The 19,724-nt window shown below is 41.3% G+C and overlaps 1 protein-coding gene across 9 annotated transcripts in view; it reads left to right on the top strand.

Annotated features, from left to right (window-relative positions):
- OTUD7A (OTU deubiquitinase 7A) overlaps positions 1-19,465 on the top strand; it is a 151,144-nt gene extending 131,679 nt beyond the window's left edge. For 7 of the 9 annotated variants that reach the window (XM_065688078.1, XM_065688076.1, XM_065688075.1 and 4 more), the window contains 7 exons: positions 1,035-1,162; positions 2,250-2,362; positions 8,408-8,535; positions 10,374-10,523; positions 15,478-15,592; positions 15,837-15,921; positions 17,842-19,465. In XM_065688078.1, coding sequence (XP_065544150.1) covers positions 1,035-1,162; positions 2,250-2,362; positions 8,408-8,535; positions 10,374-10,523; positions 15,478-15,592; positions 15,837-15,921; positions 17,842-19,275 — 2,153 coding nt within the window. In that variant the 3' untranslated portion in view covers positions 19,276-19,465. The remainder of the gene's footprint in view (positions 1-1,034; positions 1,163-2,249; positions 2,363-8,407; positions 8,536-10,373; positions 10,524-15,477; positions 15,593-15,836; positions 15,922-17,841) is intronic. The other 2 variants (XM_065688083.1, XM_065688080.1) reach the window with 1 other exon arrangement.
- The last annotated feature ends 259 nt before the right edge of the window (positions 19,466-19,724 follow it).

Genomic DNA, 19,724 nt, shown 5'->3' with positions numbered 1-19,724 from the left:
AATTAATCAGAAATACAAGATCTTTGAAGCCCTTCTTGAAATCGAACAGAAACCTGTGAAGCTGAAAGTCTTTGATGCGCCTTCTCTATCCTAGCCTGCTATCAGGAAACTTACTGGTTTTGTTGCAGTTGCTAAAATCTTCCACCAGTGGGACTTCAAAAGGTGGCTTTCTAAAAAACACGGATGAGATTTTTAGTATTTAGAAGAGACTCTTCATTTTGAAAGAAGTAATAAGAAAAGAGCTTTTGCTGCTTCCAAGGATCCTTCTGTCTTTGTCCACTTCATCTTGAATTAGGGGGAACTGTGTATTATCTAGAGCACATGCTTGAAGTATTTTGTTGTTCAAAGTCTTGAAAGTGTTTAGTATCAACAGCTGGCCATAAGGGAACTGAGCCGTGGCTGGCTGCAGGTGCATGTCTTGTGGAGAGCTCTGCTCACTTTTCTTATAGGTTACTCTTTGTAACCACATGAAGATGTTTCCTTATTTTAAAATGAGCTTAAAGCCTCTGGCTGGTTGTATTTTTAGACTTTCAATCATTTTGAATGCTTGTTTCTTTATCTGGATGTTAAAGCCAAAGGAAATGCACCATCATGCTGTTATAAGAGTTAGAGGCCTTTGGGTGTTGGCATCATCTGCGAGTCACAGAAGTGCCTGCAGTTGTCATTAGCATTCTTGTGTCTGCAAGATCTGTTGGCAACTACAGCGAAAACCAACCTGTGCACTGAATATTCCATTGCTTGCAGCAAAGTTGAAGCTGCCTGCAAGCAAACACTGAAACAACTCAAATCCTTAGGCATTCCTCAATCAACGTTTAAACTTTGATAGCATTCCCTCTTGTTACTCATTAGCTTATCTATATTGACTGTTTAGGAAGCCATAAAAACAGTGAGTGAATTATTTGCCAAGGAGAATCTTAAATAATGTATAAGCTATGCTTCTTTTGCTAATAGAGCACTATTAATTGTATTAGTACTTAATATTTCTATTTCACTGTACCTTCTTGAAAGCTGAATGTCATCTTGTGCTTCTTTAGGGATGTGGGGATTTCATGACCGGGACCTTGTTCTGCGTAAAGCACTCTATACGATGATGAGAAGTGGAGCTGAAAGGGAAGCACTGAAAAGAAGATGGAGATGGCAACAGACACAGCAGAATAAGGAGGTCTGTATGGCCTGGAGACAATCTCGTTAATATCATTTAGGGCCAAAAACATTCCTCTGAAGTTTGGTGGGAGTTTTAATTGCTATTAAATTTCTTGTGCTTCCATTTTGCATGAGGAAAGAGATACTTGTATTTGGAATTTTTGTATTGGAATGCAAAAGTATCTGTAGCTTTGTGAACATAAATACGTCCAGTTCTATGCCTACAGAGGTCTGAGATGAGTTTGGAACCTGTAGAAAATTTTGGGCTACAAAACTAAATGTATAGTATAGCTATCACAAACATTACAAAATGAATGGATGAAATCCACAAAAGCAAGAAAATCCCATTTAGGAAATGGAGAATCCCAGAATGGAGAATTAGGATTCTTAGAGCTGTGACCAATATTGAGGGGATGTTTCTTAACTTAAATCACCTGTAGATTTGGTTTGATTGTCAACTGAAAGCTGTACTTCAGCGCATACTATTTTCTGAAGATGTCTGTGCCTACACAGTGGCTAGAAAAGCCAGTTCCAGGGGTGACCCTGAAAGCAGTCGAGAGAATATGCTTAAAGATACGTGACTCCTTCGTAACCAGCAGTCAGTGAGAATACAGCTGAGCTGTGACTGACTTGGCTACTTCAGGCTACCTGAAAACACAGGGGCACAGAAGTGTTACATACCCTTGCTGCTCTTGAACAGAGGAAGAAAGCATCAAGCATCACTTGCCTGCCAAGGAGGGCATTCATAGTAGTTCAAGATACTGGGGAAGAAAGCAAACCTCCAGACACAGGCACTGAAGCACGCTAACCGTGCTTGCAAAGAATACTCATGGCTATAAATAACTGGATCTACAATAGTGGAGCACTGTGCTGGCAGCAACAGACCCACGTCTAGAAATGAAATCCAGTGTGCAGTCAGTGGGTTAGAACTTTTTCAGAAGTTAATCGTTTTTCACCTGAATAGAAATGTTGAACCGTTAATGGTCCAAGATATTGAACTGCATCGTGTATGAAGCTCAAAGTAAGTTAGTCATAAACACTGCTGCATAACTCTGCTTGCATTTTGTACCAGCATACTGGTAAAGGTATTTCATTCTCTCCCATAGTCGGGTTTAGTGTATACAGAAGAAGAATGGGAACGGGAGTGGAATGAACTGCTTAAACTGGCATCGAGTGAGCCTCGTACACATTTCAGCAAAAATGGAGGCACTGGTGGTGGGTAAGTTTAGAGTATGACAAAATCATTTCGTTTTTGTTCCCAATAGGAAGGCAATACAGCACAAATGAAGGAAGATGTTTCTAGGACCGTCAAACTGTCTTTTCAGATTTTTTTTCGTGGTAAAATATAACAATCTAACATCCCATTATAATATCTAGTGTTTTAAGTTTCCCTGTACAGCTACCACACTAACTTGAGGTTACTTTGCATCCAAGAGTCTGGATTTCGTTAATCCTAATCTGTGGGTCTCTGGATCCGGCATGTCGGCAGTAGCATTTCAAGGAGATGAAGCGCCCTGTTCCACTGAAGGTACAAAGCTCTTTGAGGAAGGTTTAGCAGGAAGACAGCCACTGCTCAGAAGTTTTCACTAAAATATGGGATGACAGAGTAACATCACCTCTTCTAACAGCATTCTGGAAGAAAGTAGTTTGTGCCTGGATATCACATTTTCTGTGCATTAGCACGGATTTAAAGCCGCCTTCTCATATTCATACATATTTAGCTTTATAATTCAAAGAGAAAATATTCTGAGAGGTGTTTTTTGAGGGCAAGTAACTCTTCACGTTTTCTGCTTTTAGAATGCTGCTAATCCCAAACATAGAAGGGCAAAAAAGTCATATTTTTGGTATTAAAGCTAAAGATTAAATATTTGGATGTAGTGCCTTGTTAAACAGGAAGTGTAATATTGTAGTATATTTTGTAGTCTCTTGAAGCCCTTCTGAAAAATCAGTGTGCTACTTCAATCTTTGAACAGTTATAAAGAAGTTCACCTAAAAATTACAGTAATTAATATTGCACTGAAAGGAACAGTTGCCCTTTTTTTGACTATTCAAGCTTTTATTAAACCCCTGTAACAAAACGAATTCTCTCAAATGCAAGAATTATTTAAGGACTGTGGGGAGGTTTATATCTAATTGATCTGATTCGCTGTCCTCCTGGTGAAAGTCCGTGTTGCTGGAAGGCTCTGCGTAGGGTATGTCTGTATTTCTAAGAAACTACATCAGATGCTTTTCTTACCTAATTTCACATCTGTTGATCTAGGTTGATTCCATGGGAGTGTGGCTGATGGCAGGGACTTTGATTACGCTCTGTAAAGTTGCAATGTTTGCCAGTTAGTACCCAGTACTAACAGGACAAGCAAGGAAAGTGTGTTTTCTTGAAGACCAGCTTAGTATGTGTGCTTTGTATCATACTCAATAGCATTCTAGTCAATTAGCTTATCATAAAGAGTACCAGACAGTCTGATGGTTACAGGAAAAACGCAGCAGTGTCTGCTGCCAACATGTGTTTAGATGTGTAGAAGGTGTTGGAAAAAATGGATAGAAATACATTCATGGGGGAGGGAGGGTGGAAGTTTGGGATGAAATAGTACCTACAACATTGAAATACCCCAGTCCACATACAGAATCTGCTTTAAACATCTGGTACATTAAACCTTCCCTCACTTCCAGTGCAGCTGATTCCAAAGTTTAGATTATTGACCAACTTTAAGAAGGCAGAAACTTTAGGTTTTGTGTCCAGTGTTTATCACTAACAATATTCAGTGGTGGTTTATTCAGTGCATACTTTTCTCCAGCTACTGTTCTCCCTTGGAGAAAATGGCATGTGGTGGTAATTGACAAAATAAGGCCTATGGCACAATGAGAACGATAACATCTTTAGAAAACATTCTCTGGGCTTTGAGAAGAATATTATACTTTCCTATTAACCCTGTCAGGGCTGGGTACATCTACTCATGCAGGAGGACGTAATTTAGAAAATTCTCAGCCATAATGTGTCTCATTTTCTTTGATTTTGAGGCAAAAGAACCCCCCCAACAGATTGGTTTCATTTTACCCTCTAGTTGGTTTCCTCTGTTTGTCAATACTTTCCTGTTGATAAGCTCTCATCTTCTAATGCAGTTCAATTCACATTTCTGTTCACCACTAATATTTTCTGGCCTAATTCTGTCTGTTTCCTTCTGTACATTTCACGTACTGTGTAGTTTCGGTATCTGCCAGCCAGAGGTATCCTCAAATGGTACATTTGCCAGTAAATGAACAGACACTTAAACAGGGAGTAGTTATAACTATTACATAAAGAACTGATTTAATTTTGTTTTAAATGTTCTCATCAGGGTTTGCATTTATCTTTTTGCCAGTCAGAATAAAGTAAGGGTAAATAGACAATAGTTAATGTTTCTTTTAAAATAGTAATATAGAAATCAGGCAAGAAACCTAGCACATTAAAAGTGTAAATATGTATTTCTCTTTACAGTCATTTCAAAGACAGAAAGAATGTGACAGAATGAATTATTTTTCTGAGTTTAATGTACCCATGAGATGGAAAAGGAATATCAAGATCCTGGTTTTGAGATGGGGTATATTACATTCTCTAGTTAGGCATCATATTAAGAAAGCTTGCCATTTAGTCTTTGAATTGTAGAGGAAACGTTCTCCTTTGGTGTCAGAATTAGCTACAGTATCAGAAGTTGTATCTGCTTCAAAAGAATTCAGTGACAAGCCTATGTCTGGGATTCTGCTGCCTCATTCACCCGAAGGTTCCTCTCAGTTATTTTTGAGTGAACTACACGCAAAGGAGATCAGCAGTTGTTGCTACGGCTCTTCTTTGAGAGCACTCTTGCTCTGAGGCTTGGAAGCTGGGGAAAAAGAGAACACAGGAAAAACCTGGTTCTTCAGTTCTTGTTTTAAACATATAAAATCCTTCAAGCACTAAAGCAGAGCCAGCTCAGTAACTGTGAAGCAGATTCTTGTTTTGAATCAGATTCGTACATCTTCCTATAAATGTAAAACATTTCAGATTAATGCGCTTGTTTCATTTATCTCCATTTCCAAGCAAACCCCGGAGTGTTGGACTGGAGGAACTGCTCTGGAAAAAGGAAAATGTCTTGTACCCTCTGGTTTTGTTAAGCACCTAACTGCTTCAATCCTGCTGAAGAGACAATTCCAGTCCATTCCTTCATTTTGCAGACCATTGTCAGAGACTTCAAAGCCTGTTCTAGTGTGACACTGAATATCACAGTTATCCACTTCCTGAAAACCTAGCAGAGCTGAAAGCTAGATGTCATGCTGTGAGCTAATATAGATTTTCAAAGTGGATGGTATACTTATTATTATCTGTTACCTTCTAGCTAGCTGCCTCATGCCCCTGGCACTATCCTATTCATAAAGTCAGGTGATTGTACATGGGGAAGAATGGAGGGAATATTGCTGTAATCTTCCTGTATATCATTAGAGATTTATTTAAGGCAGAAACCCAGAACATTTAAACAGGAGCTGCCTCTCAAATGCATGTAATCTCTGAGCTCTGAGTCCTGTTAGGTAATCAGAGTATTTCAACATACAAATCTTCATACCAAACTACTGTGGCCATCAGGGACCCTCATCTTGTAGAGATGTAGTTTAGCTCATTGAACAAAACCATTGCTTTAAAACTGTTTTTATTTGATCTGGTTGTCTGTTGTAGGAGTGCTGTCCCATTGTAACTGTATATGCAGCAATTACAGGCTGCCTGAAGAAAAAGGTTCATTATAACAGTACATCATCTGCTTATCAGCTGAAGTCTCTGCTGGCCAGTAAGTCTGTTCATCTTGCCTCTTTTCGGTTGATGTAAATCAAACTAAGCCAAACACAGCCTGGAAATAATCCAATTGCTGTGGAGATTCAGATTTGTGAGTTCAGGCAGCCCTTTGGAACTGAAAACGGTGGATACCTCACAGCCTCCAGAAGAGGGAACATTCAAGGCAAAGGAGGAAACAGAATCATGTCATGTTAAAATCACTAATACCTACATAGTGATTGGGTTTTTCCTTATTTAACAAGTCTTGAATTCAGGACACTTCCTAGTTGGCAGATGGTTGCATCTCACATGCCACAGAATACGTTTTACACAAAAAATGGCATTCCCACACAATTAAATACAAAATAACAGTAACGTGTGGAAAGCTGATTTAGGTTTTCTTTTATTACATGCCTTCAAAACTCTTTCCTATATGTCATTTCTGCCTGAGAAACAAAAATTGTACCTTGAAGCTTCTCATCTCCTTCAGTCAATGCAATATATCATTTATTCCCCACCCAAAGAAAAGAAGGGCAGTGTCCCACTGCAGAGCACCTGGCTGTAGGTGGCCCTGCTGAAACAGGGGTGTTGTGAATGTGACCTCCAGAGCTCCCTGTGTGTCCATGAAACTCAGCAATGGAAAACAGATGTGTAACAGAAGAGAATGATTTTTAAATGCGCAAATATGATCATAAACAGTGATTTAAGTGACTTGGTGATGTGATACTGAAGAGTGAAGAAAGCCCAGTGGAAATTTGGACTTCATGTGCAGTCAGGCTTGACATCAGCTGACCAAAGGGATAAAGGTCCTTCTGATACAGCTGCATCTGGAACATGCCTTTCACTTCTAGAAACCTCATTAACTGGGAGATGAAGAATAATTTGAAGAGCTGAAGAAAACTTTAGGATTGATAGTCTGCAAATACTAATGTGGTAGAGGGATACAGGGAAGGAGAGGTGTCTCACGGCTTGACCCAAGAATTCACGTCCTGCGTCAGCCTCCTGTTAATGATCCATCCTGCTGTGCTCCTAAGTTGAGGTGAAAGATTTTAATATAAAGTCCCAGGGAAAGGCTGGATGCCATCAGACCTGTGAGGATGTTACTGTGTTGGTCCCACATCCTCTAGAGCAGTGCCACACAGTTCTTTTCGGTTAACTATTCACATGTAATGAAAATTAATGACAGTGAATTATGGAAGTTCTCTGCACACCAAACACTAGGAGGACAATCACTGCCTTCATTTAAGAGTGTCTGGGTTACGCTGCCCACCTTAATTTGTCATGTCTCAGAAGCTGTGTTCTCTGCGTATCATCTTTCAAAGTGGCACTCAGCTGTGAATTCTCATCTTTGATGTGCTCTGCTTCCCATAACCCTGTCGTTTTCCAGTCTCCCTCCATCTAGGGTGTTTGTTTCTGTCTTTGAGGCAGAGGCAAAGCTTTAAAATGTGATGGTGACATTAGTGACGTTAAACTAGAAAAGTAGGGAGGAGATAACAAACCAAAAAAATCTATAAAATGCTTATGAAGCCATACAAGGGCCTGGAAGTGTTCAGCCAGAGAAGTGAGGAGTTGAACAGGTTTGTTCTTGCAGTCTGGAGAAATGAATGTTCTGTTTTGTAAAGGATAGATTTTTTAGGTTAGCTTTTAATGGTGCTGGGCATTTCTGTTTCCTGGAAGGTTGCAGGGCACACTGAGGCTAGTGGGAAAACCTCTTTTTTAATCATAATTTTAAGTCAAGTTGCATTTTTACCCTTTTTTTGGGGGGAAAACACCCCATTGCACCTAGTGATCAGCAGCACATCCCTTGAAGTTAGTAGCATGTCTTCTTTAACATAAAGCTTCTCTCTTGCTGTCAAATGTTTTGAGCCATGAAGTGTGTAACTAAACATTTGTGAGCTCTTCAGTAAAAGGCAGCATTTAAAACCTACCGACTGTGCTTGTCCATTCATAGATGGAAAAAAAAGGGTTTCTGAAATTGGTATAGGTAGTCCTCAATAAATATTTATTTGAATCTAAAAATGAAACATTATCTGTCCAATTCTTGCAGTGCTCTGTATCTGCTGCAGCTAGATGAATCAAACAGAAGGGTTTTCATTCACTCCTGCGGTTTCATAAACTCTTTGGATCAGATGTGTAGAAGGCCAGTATAAAGAAAAGACTTAGCTTTCACCGTAGTGTTCTCCATAGGGCTTTATGTTCTGCTCTCCTACCATGTAAGGTACTCATGTTCATACAGTAATGAATTTTGATAGCTACTAAACCAGTGTGGAGTCTGCAAGTGAAAACATTTCCTCTGTTGCTATTATTGCCAAAAATACATTATCCTCTTCAATTTCTAATGTTAACTATTTCAATAACTGGAGTATGTGTTTCAGAAGCATGGGACTATGAGTGACAAGGAAGAAATAGCAGCTGTGATGTATTGATTCACTTAAGTTTCAGTGGTTGGTTCCAGCTGGTTCAAAAAGTTTCAATGTTGTCTTCCAGAGTGGACAATTCAGAAGATCCAGTCTATGAGAGTTTAGAAGAGTTCCATGTTTTTGTCTTGGCCCATATTTTGAGAAGACCTATTGTTGTAGTAGCAGACACCATGTTACGGGACTCAGGGGGAGAAGGTAAGAGTTTGTCCTTATAAATGTACACACCTGTGTCAATTGAATTGCAAAGAGAAGACCCAGCTGTAACACATCTGAGTGTTTATGGGATAGCTGCTGCCTTCTTCTGGAGGGAAAGAAAAGAGCAGAATGATAAACCATTTCTATTGGATGAAAGTAAAAACTACAGATAACTTTGTAAGTCTCACTGAATATCTGTTTATTCTGGATATCCTTACTCTTAATGAAATAACCACCACGTTACAGAACGTACTAAATTTTACTGGTGAAGGTTAACAAGGTTCTAATTTTCTATGTTATTTTGGTGCCCCTTAATCTCTGCATAGATCAATGTAATCTGACTTTGAATAGTTGAATTTTGAATGTGTATATCTTAGCTTTTTGGTTTTACTAATGCCTTTACAGCCTGTCATTCTGAAGTTTCCAGAGTGTTTTATTCCGTTTGCGCATGTGAGTACACAAATGTTAGATCCCGATGTGGAGTGCACAGCTGCCTGAGCAGGACTTGGATGATTGAATTCATCTCTCTCACTTTTTGCCATGAGCTAGCAGAATGCTAATGAATGGTAGTATGTTGCGTAACTAAAGGGGGATTTTTGATTGAGTGAAGTGGGATGTTGAACTAGTGATGGAGTTCATAGAAATTTACTTTCCCAGGACAATGCTGGGTAATTTCAGTTTCCCTTCCAGTTGTGAACTACAGCTACTGGTTGCATGATTGCTGTCTATCTGCTCTGAAAGGCTTGATCACTATTGATTCATTTCCTGTAACTTCCTATCCCGAGTTGCACACAACTGCCTCACCCTCGATACACTTGCTTCTCCTTGGCCAGTCTGTTTCTGTCATGATAACTCCCACGTTTTCTCACTGCTGGCCTCATAGACCACCAGCATCAAGTTCCCTTGCTTTACTGTTGTGTGTACAAAGCACAGGTTTCCAAAAAGCATAATGACTCTTTCAAATTTGGAAGGACTCACCAAGATGTAGATGTATGCCTCAAAACCAATACTGCTCTCTGTCCCAAAGTCTGGACACAGCAGACCTCTTCAAAGAAAAAGTCTCTAGTAAAACCAGGGCATTGTTTGTGTCTATTTTTTCCTTAAGCTCATTTTGGCAGTATTTCAGCAATAAGGAGTCATATTTTGACAGCAAAAGCAAAAATAATTGGTCAGAAGCAAACACATTGAGAGAATTTTTCTGCCCAAACTTGCTGCTTTCCATAATTGTATATAAACAAGCACAGGATCTTTCAAAGGAAAGAGCTTTGTCTCTACAGATGCAGCATCCCATTCAAGTTCTACTTGTACAATCTTTTAATCTTATCATTATAATAAATACGTAATATACACATTCATACATATATGATGTGTGGTGACGTGTGTGGACTGTAAACACATTTGTGACGTTTCTTACGGAAATCTGTTGATGCAGGGCAGAGCAGAGTATGTTTCCAAAAGAACTGGTAGTGTGTTTACTGGTGACTGTTAGAAAATGTCCTTCGGCCTACAAGGGTTATGGGAAGGTGCAGATCTGCAGACATGTGTGAGAGTCATCAGGATATTGTTGTAAGACCTTAATATCTTTACTAGTAAACAATTAGAGCAAGGAGGATATATGTCAGCAGAATGTTTCTGTCATTCTTCTCAGTGTATTTCCTGATGTTTTCATACTGAAACTTTACCTGCTGTTATGACTGTTTTCTGCATCAATTACTCCACTTGAGGCTGCTTCCCTGCAGCTCTGAAAATGCTGTGGCACAATTGTGACATACATTACAACCAACACTATTGTCTGTTCTTTGACAGTTTAAAACCCAAACCCCCATTTTTCTTCGCAGCATTTGCACCTATACCATTTGGAGGAATTTATTTGCCACTTGAAGTTCTACCTAACAGATGCCATTGCTCACCTCTTGTGCTAGCCTATGATCAGGCCCATTTCTCTGCTCTTGTTTCCATGGAACAAAAAGATCAACAGCGAGAACAAGGTATGCTATAAACACAGCAACCCAAAGGTATACATTGAACACAGTGCACAAAGTACTCTTTTACCTTAGATGTATTTACCTGCCAGAAAGGAAAAAAATACCCTCTAAATTTTATTGCCGCATTCATAGGAGTTTGAGCAGTCTGATCACAAGAACTCTTCAGTCCTAATCCTTGTGCTATCACTGCCTGTCTGTGTCAGTTGAACCTGTCCTCTCAGTTCTGTACATGTAAATAGGTATGATCATAGTTACCTGCTGTGCTTCTGGGTTCTCAAAGGCCTTTGTTAATTTGGGATAGTAAAGTGTTTAGAAGACTGTTAGTCAAGTCAGATGACTGTTGAAAATCATGTAACTGAAAAATCCCTCTTGCAGTGTGGTAAAGGCACTTTTCTCAATTTAAAATGCTTAGTTGAAGTGGTTTTTATCTTATTGCCTTGCTGTCTTCTGTTTTACTTTGGAACAGTGACAAAATCTGACCAGATATTTCTGTGTCAAATTTAAGCTTCCTGGATCTGGACTGGGAGTAACCAGAGCTTCGGGACTGGGTTTGTTCCTCCATCAGAGCTAGCTATAACTGCCCTTACTTAGAAGACCTGTGTGCTTAATAACAGCAAGCTGTGAGGTTACCTCCTAGCTGTGTTTGCCCCTTTTGTGGGGAGGGGAAAAGAGTTTTGCCAAAAAACATTGTGAGGCTTTAGAAAATTTGGGTGGAGTTTTGCTTTTAGGTACAAATCCTCTCGTTAAGCCAGCCTTGGAAGGAGCAGAGAGTTTATTGTGTGAGGCTGTGCCAGCTGGGAAACGCTGTACAAAGCATTGCATGTGATATTGACAAACATTGGTGAAGGGGAGACTGAACCACAAGACAGAAACGAAGAAAAAGGTTGATCTAGACGTCAGGTATTTAACAGGAAGATCAATCCAGTCCAGCCCTTCAGTGGCACATAGGTATTTCAGGGATCTGTGGTAGGTGCTTGGCAATAGGTCTAGCCTTTGCATTATACACTGGGACATAGCAGCTGCCTTCCAGCCCTCAATCTGTAGAAAAGCAACCGTGAGGACAATACTTTTCACATAGGAACCATTTCCAAAGCAGTATTCAGAGGTATGATACAGAGCACCTCATGAGAAATGAAAGTCTGCAAAGCAAACTCATGCCATTTTAATGCAATAACATGGTATGAATGAAGATAGAGTTTAGGAGAACCATTTTAAGGGTATGATTTCACTGGTGATGGTTGCTGATGACACACTGCAGCCAGGACTGTAACGTCAGCCTCCTGTTAACAACTCCTGTATATATGAATATGTTACAAAATGTAGAGTTATCTTGTTGTTGAGGATGCTTCCATGTCTTTGGTCTTGATCTTTTTTAGGTCTGAGTTCTGTTGGTCATGAAACAAGGCATTTGCTGTAGTAGGCAGAGTGTGTTTCTTCCTTTCTAATAGTTGGGATCGGAATAGCATCAGTAGACTGACAGTGACCTCATTTATTTCAGGCGCGTTAATCTGCCTTCATACAATACTTCATTATCAGAGGTCTGGCAAGAGCCTGGTGTAAGTAATTTGATTGAATATACAGAACGGAACTGTCTCTGCAATAACTTTGCAGATAGGGTAACTGCCACCCACCGAGCCTTTTGCTGTTGTGGCATCCTCCAAGTGACAGGATTGACATGAGGCAGTGAGGAGAACCAATGCCCGCTCTCAGTATGTGTTAAAGTATTCGGTGATACACCTTGGTGCCACCTACTGAAACGTTCTTAGCATTACAAGCCAAATATTACTCGATTTCACGCTGCAAGAGCTTGGCCTTGATAACAACATCACATATTTGATTTCTACCACGAGTGCAAGCAATAATGTTAAATATACTTCTTGTGGTTAGCAGCTGTCTTTCTGTAGGATTTTCCTACACCTGTAACTGCACAAGAATGATGCTGGGGAGAAAAAGCTGCTGCCAAATGTCCAGCACAGCATCAGGAACATTAAATACTGGCTTTCTTTGTGTATAAATTAATCCAGGTTAATTAAAAGGGTTGTTGAATCCAAATAACATTTGTTTTCTATGATCTGATTTTACATGTTATACTGCAAGGCCTTGAATACCCAGGCTTCAATTCTGTGGAGCAGCAGAGAGCACTTGGCATTAAGTCTGGGATGAAGGGAATGCTTTAGCTTTCAGCTGCTGAGCTATCTGCTGTTAAGAGACTGCAGCAGTCTGACAGCAACCACAGCATTGCTGTTCTTCAAATGCTGTGACAGGAAATAGGTTGGCACAAGGATGCTCTAATAATGCTTATTTTTGTACCTTGCCAGCACAGAGATGCTGGCAGCTTGAGCACAGAGGAAAGGAGAGCAGCAGCTGTTGAAAGTGGAAAGCAGTGCAAAGGTGCCGCATGGCCAGGTCGTGAACTGTCTGAATGCAGCTGAATGCTTAGAGCTGCAGTGACTGAAAAGGAGCATCTCTGATAGCCAGGCCATTCATATCTTAGAGTATTTATACCCTAGCCATGTAACTGGCTGTCAGGAGCAGCAGCTGAAGCCATCTGAATGTACATACTGCATGCACATACATACGTGTTGAAGGTGCTGAGAAGCTATCCTGTGGAGGAGACAGTATGTCCTATGTTCTTGAAATGTTTGTGGTCAATTAAAAGCTGATGTGAACACCTGAAGTTCTCCTCTGGCATATCAGGAGAGAAAACATACTAACATCCTCTTGTCTAGAGAGGATTTAAATCACATTTTGCCATGTCATCTTTTTACCAGCACATAGCTGGCACTCTGGTGATCACTGAAGGCCCTTTTGTTTTGAGATCCACACCACCTGATTAAAAATCTGTAAATACTTCTGTATTCCTGCGGGCTGTATTTATGCAGGTGTTTTGTATTCTTTTAATGGGAAGTAAAGACCAGCTCTCAACTGCCCTAAGCATGCTGCATTGAAGGTGGAGCTTCCCACACGTCCCTGCATTGTCAGGCAGTCAGCAGTGCAGTACCAGTGAGAGCTGTGGCAGTGGTTTTTAGCAGCACTGTCAGGATCTGTGTCAGCACTTGGTTGTACTGGTGCTTTCAGAAAGAGTTAAAGTGTTCTTCTGTACAGAAGATTAATAATGACTCATGAGGCAGGAAGCTGAGTGCTGGGACCCGCTGTGACTTCACAGCACAGAAGGCGATCCACCCAGGAGAGACACAGCATCAAAGTCCTCAGTGTGTGTCTTAAAACTGCCGTGGACAAAATCGCTGCTGTTACGTTTGACATGTCCCGTCTGCAGGCATTAGGACTTGCAGACTGTTTCAAATGTGGTTTCAACTGGAGAGCAGGTTAAGCCCTCAAATTAACCAGTGAGTGTTAAAAAGTGTATTCACTTGTCACCTCTGCTACACATTTTTTTTTGTTCTTGTGCTTCAGGAGCTCGCTTTACAGAGTAGTTTGAACTGTAGAGTTAGATTCTCTGCTACTTATTCACACTGAGTTTCTTTAAGGAGCGAGATTCTCTTACAATTTAAATTTCCGTGCTTGCATCTTACAGCAGTATCAGCAACTCAAGCTGACTGATCTCCAGCTGTTCTATACTACATTTCCAGTTAATACGAGAATTACTTCAAGAATTACCCACTATAAGCACTAGGGTGCAATGTTTTGTAGAGGTTTGACCTTTCATTTTCCATCTGCAAAGACGACCAAATACACTGACTTTCTGCAGTTGTTGCCAGACTCTGTGAACCAAATACTGAGTTAATCTAAAATGCAGATAAAATCTCTTGTGTTCTGCTAGGCGAGGAACAATATTTAACCAAAAATGCTGTGCCTTTGTTTTAACAATGCTGTCTGAACTGCAGAAAAAGATTATAAAGAGCATATAGCCAATAAGTTTTCAGTATTTCAGTGCCATGATGTTTGGGTGACTCCCCCAGGTTTCTTTGCCCCTTGGCTTTGCTGCAGTGAATACCCAGGCTGAGTCCCTAGGGGGTTCTAGTATAGAAAATGAAATTGCTTGATGGATGTCAGAGGAGCCGCAGTGACCTGCACTGTGAACCGTGCTCAGGATCCCACCCAGTCCCTCAACAGCTTTTTGGTTTTGGCTCCCCCCCCCCCCCCCCAATAAAATGGAAGCAAACTGTTGGCTTTAATTAAAGCTGACAGTGGTTTCCTCTTCATTTCTTGCTGGTAGTGAATGATAGACACTAAAACCAGAGTGCAGCCCTGCCTGCTGAGTATAAAGCAGAGTCATTAAGAGATGTGCCAGAAGGCTGAGCCCCAGAAAAGAGAGGAAAGGACAGAAGAGCCAGAGCAGCTAGACAGTAGTGCTGGGGTGTAGCAGCAGTAATGGTCTTTCACTACACTATACTTCACAGCCAGGCCTCTGACTGACCTCTTAACCCATCTGCATGTTGATCTATGCTCCTCACTTATGGTAATTCACAGTTTGAGTCCAAAATCACTGTTACAGTGTTTTGCTTTATTTTCTTAATGCTGTTATCAATATATTTTTGTTTCTTTGCCAGTGGAAAACAGAAACTGAAAACAAAAACTAAATTTAAAGAACAGAATAATTAACAAGTGTGCATCCATGTGACAGGCAGGCAGGATATTTCAGGTTTTTATTGCTTTCTGTAACTGTAGTGGCTCTGTCTCCAGGAAGTGTTAATTGTGCATTACAAAATGGAGATGTTGTTCTCTCCGAGGTCTCCCCTCCTCCATAGGTGACTGTCCTTCACTCTAGGAGCGATCAGTGCATTAACCTACCCCTCTCCTCTTCTATTGCACAAGCATCAAAACAGGGAAATGGAGCCTGGTATAAATTTCTTGTGATGCTCTGGATGAGACAGTTCTGCAGCACATTCAGATTCTGCCCTTCTTCAACCCGTTACACTGCTTTTCACAGCTGAATCTCTTTTGGTTTGGTTTGATCATTCCCCTTGCCCAAATCCTTGTTTCTTCTCTACTTCAGCGGTGATCCCCCTGACTGACTCTGAACACAAGTTGCTGCCTTTGCACTTTGCGGTCGATCCTGGGAAAGACTGGGAGTGGGGAAAAGATGACAATGATAACACCAGGCTGGCCAAGTAAGACCTTTCTGTAATGTTAGTGTTAAGCAGTAAAATGTCTTGAGCTGTACCTGATTGAAGTACTGGGAGAACTGCCACCAGAGAGGACTTTATTCATGTGCTCTGGTGACATGGGAGAAGACATGGGTGGGTCTCCAGCTGATGGTCACAGTTCAGGCTGCTGTTGCATCTCCCCCTGTTCAAAACTGTTGCTTTTTCTTTCTGCTTTTTGACTGACTGTTTCCTTCTTTTTTGTCCTTAGTTTGATTCTGTCTCTTGAGGCAAAGCTTAATCTTCTGCACAGCTATATGAATGTAACATGGATACGCATACCATCTGAGACACGGGTAAGGTGAACCCACCTCGGTTTAAACCAGATGAGGGATACAAGGCAGGACAGGGTGTTGTGTAGGGTCCACTGCAGGAAACACCTCAGTGTCCCAGCAGCAGGGACAGGTCACTCATGGCTCACTGTCAGTGCAGTTAGATTTATAGATTTTTCTGGTTATTGGTTTTAATACCAGAATGGCTTGTGTATTTTGTTGCAGCTGGTACTCTGTTCTGAAAGGTATTTTCTTGCTTAATCTTTCTGTTACTTATTTCAGTAATCTGTGTAGTTCAGAAAAGCCTTAAAGTAGACCTTTTCTCACCATTGTTTTCTGAGGACTTTGGCTTGCTCTCCTAGTGCCACTGTCAGGTCACCAATCTAGGTCCTTTCTCCTTCTGAGAATACATTTCCACCCCTGGACAGCTCCCAGTTTAGAGTGGCTGACAAAAGGCCACAGACTGGCGGTGAACTGGAGCCTGGTACTCTAAGAAAGCTATTTTAGAACCATGCCCAGCTGGCACCTACTCAGCTGCAAATTTCTCTGCAAATTACATTGAATTGATTGAGGGGTTAGTCTGGAGGCAAAAGGTTGCTAGGAGAGGATGGAGGTGATTTAGACAGCCTACTCAGATGGGATTTGAAAGGAGAAACAGAACACAAAAGGAGAAAGGACTTAACAAGCTGCAAGAAAGGAAAAATCCATTTTTCTACAGTTTCTGTGGTGGTAGCTACCACATCAGAAAAAGGAGAGCCAAAATGGTCCTGTAGTTGTAAACTGGGAGCCTGAAACTTGTGTTACCTCTCTCTGGTTTGCACTTGCCACATGAGCATCATCAGGTCACTTAAGCACTCATTTTATCCTCTGCCAAGTGAGGATAACAGCTCTGCTCCCAGTGGGTTTGAGGGGTGGTCAGGGACTCCATAAAGATAGAGAACGGACACTTACATACCCAAGGACAAGAAGCAGACACGCATTTCTGTACATCTCTAAAAGCTTTTTTTTCCCTTTTTTTGTTTTCCTCATTATGGTTAGTTAAATGCTTCATATTTCTCTGTAGCAGATTTTACCATCATGGTGTTTGGAAGCAAGACTAGATTTTGCAGGAGTACCTGAACACAGCCCCATTCTAAATTATCCTAGGATCCTTGTTATTGCGTTTTCCAGAATACGGGGTTTTAACCTAAAACACGCAGTGGAACTCAGACTTCTGACATGAGCTTTATCTGTATTATCTTTGCAGTAAGGATGAAGGCACCTCACAGCATTCCTCAGTCTACCTGTTGAGGTTTCATATTCTAGGCAAGATGTTTAGCTCTGGTGCATCATACCTGTGACTCCCATGCACCAGGGCCCTGAACAATTAATAAAGTAACTTAAATAGGTTGTTTTGAACAAGATGAATTGTGAAATATTGCTGTGTACAGGTTTGTGTGCTGCACTGCCCTTACAGCTTTCAGCAGGACCTCTCTTCCCTTCCATGGCGATATTGTCAGTTTCTTTCCATGCTCGTTGAGACAGCCTGTACTGTAGATGCTTCCTATGCAGTGGCCAATCCCTGTGTGCTGTCCAGCCACTCAGCTGGTCAATACAAGCAGGGAGGTTGTGCTGCAGCCTCCCCCTCGGCAGGAGCACTAACTCACATCTCTCCATCATCCAGATACTGATTTTCACAGAACCTCTGCATGACTGACCTCTGTTGTCCAAATGTGCTTGAAATGAGCCAAAAGCTACTGTATGAACAAGCAAGATACATAGCACAGCAAAATAAGCTTTATTTGGTGAAGAGGCTAAAAATGTCAGTGCATAAATTAAAAAGTACATTTTAAATTAATGTCAAAAACCATACTGGATGGGGGGGGGGGGGGGTTAGGGTTTTTTGCACCAGGTCCCTGTATGAAACTGATCTTGCTGTATCTAATTATAATTACTTTTCCATAGCAGGCCCCTTTGGCTCAACCAGAATCTCCTACAGCTTCAGCTGGGGAAGATGTTCAGTCCCTGGCTGACTCAATGGACTCAGACCGAGATTCCATCTGTAGTAATTCCAATGGCAATAATGGCAAAAACAGTAAAGAAAAAGAAAAGGACAAGCAGAGGAAAGATAAAGACAAAACCAGGACAGATTCAGTTGCAAATAAAATAGGAAGCCTCAGTAAAACCCTGGGAATTAAATTAAAAAAGAATATGGGTGGTCTTGGAGGCCTGGTGCATGGCAAAATGAGCAGAGCCAATTCAGGGAATGGAAAAAATGGCGATGCAGTAGAGAAAGTCAAAGAGAAGAAATCCAAGTCTCGAAAAGGGAGCAAAGAGGAGTCTGGACAGTCTGCGAGCACCTCTCCGTCTGAAAAGACCACTCCATCCCCGACCGACAGAGCAAGCAACTCACCCATTGAAAAGACGAACGCTAAATCCTTCCCTGACAAGCAGTCCGACCCGTGGAAGTACAGCACTGACGTGAAACTCAGCCTCAACATTCTGAGAGCTGCCATGCAGGGGGAACGGAAGTTTATTTTTGCTGGCCTTCTTTTGACCAGTCACAGGCATCAGTTCCACGAGGAGATGATAGGCTACTACCTGACCAGTGCACAGGAGCGTTTCAATGCAGAACAGGAACAGAAAAGAAAGGATGCTGAGAAGAAGGCTGCACTGAACGGGTCATCTAGTAGGAAACTGGAGCCAGAAGCATATTCGAAAGAAAAATCAGAAACATCTCCTCAGGATAGGGCATCACCCGTCTTGCCTCAAAGCCATACAACTCAGCTGGTTTTAAAATTTAAAGACCGCACTAGCCCCACTCCTGGGTCATTTTCTTCACCAAGTAACGGTGCTAAGAAAAGTGGACCCATTCCAGTATCTGCCCACTATAGCCATACGCCACCTGTCCAAAGGCAAAGTGTCATCCATTTGCATGATGTCAACTCCAAGCCATCGAGCTTCCAAGATGATACCTACAAGCCAGTGGTTGGCACCTTAAAGACCTGTGCCACCTATCCCCAACAGAACAGATCACTGTCTTCTCAGAGCTATAGCCCAGCCCGGATATCCGGTATCCGCACAGTGAACACAGTGGAATCGCTGAGCTATGCCATGCCTACTGAACACAAGTCTCAGACATACACAAATGGGTTCAATACTGGTGATATTAGAGACTGCTTAGAATATGCTGATGAGGATGCTCCACAGACCTGGTTGAACAATGATAAAAATCAAGGCAGAAGCACAGTTTGCCCAATATATTCCATCCAGCAGAACCGCTGTAAGAAGGAGAACTGTTCCTTCTATGGTCGTCCTGAGACTGAAAATTACTGTTCATACTGCTACAAAGAGGAGTTAAAGCGCAGGGAGAGAGAAAACAAGGGACACAGGCATTGAGGATGCTCCCGTGACTGCTTAGTTTTACCATTTTCTTACTTACAAAGTAAACAGTGTGGAATGGCAGCAGAAGGAATCCTTACAAAAAGAATAAAGGATTGATAAGTAAATAGCGTCTAGCTTTTCGCTTTTCCAGGGCAATGAGGAAATGATAGGATTAATTTATCATAAAAACAAAAATATGATTTTCCATTTTGTCAGTGTCTTTTTTACATGTACTGGTAAGCTGAAGGGTTGTTTACTCCTTTGTCAGTGCTGTGTATATGTTTGGTCAAAAATTTACTAATGGTGCCTGAATTTACACTGACATCACTCAGGTAGTAGAATGATCGGGGAAAGTCCTAATACCGGAGATGTGGTGTTGTAGTAGGGTAGTATCTGCCTGGCGGACAGATGAAGTTCTATAGCTATTACGGGAGTATTTTTTCCTCTGCAAAACCTAAATTTTT

The sequence above is a fragment of the Lathamus discolor genome, chromosome 8 (genome assembly GCF_037157495.1).
Source record: "Lathamus discolor isolate bLatDis1 chromosome 8, bLatDis1.hap1, whole genome shotgun sequence".
Classification (NCBI taxonomy): Eukaryota; Metazoa; Chordata; class Aves; order Psittaciformes; family Psittacidae; genus Lathamus; species Lathamus discolor.
Note: the sequence above shows the minus strand (reverse complement) of the source record. Positions and strands in the feature narration are given on the sequence as shown.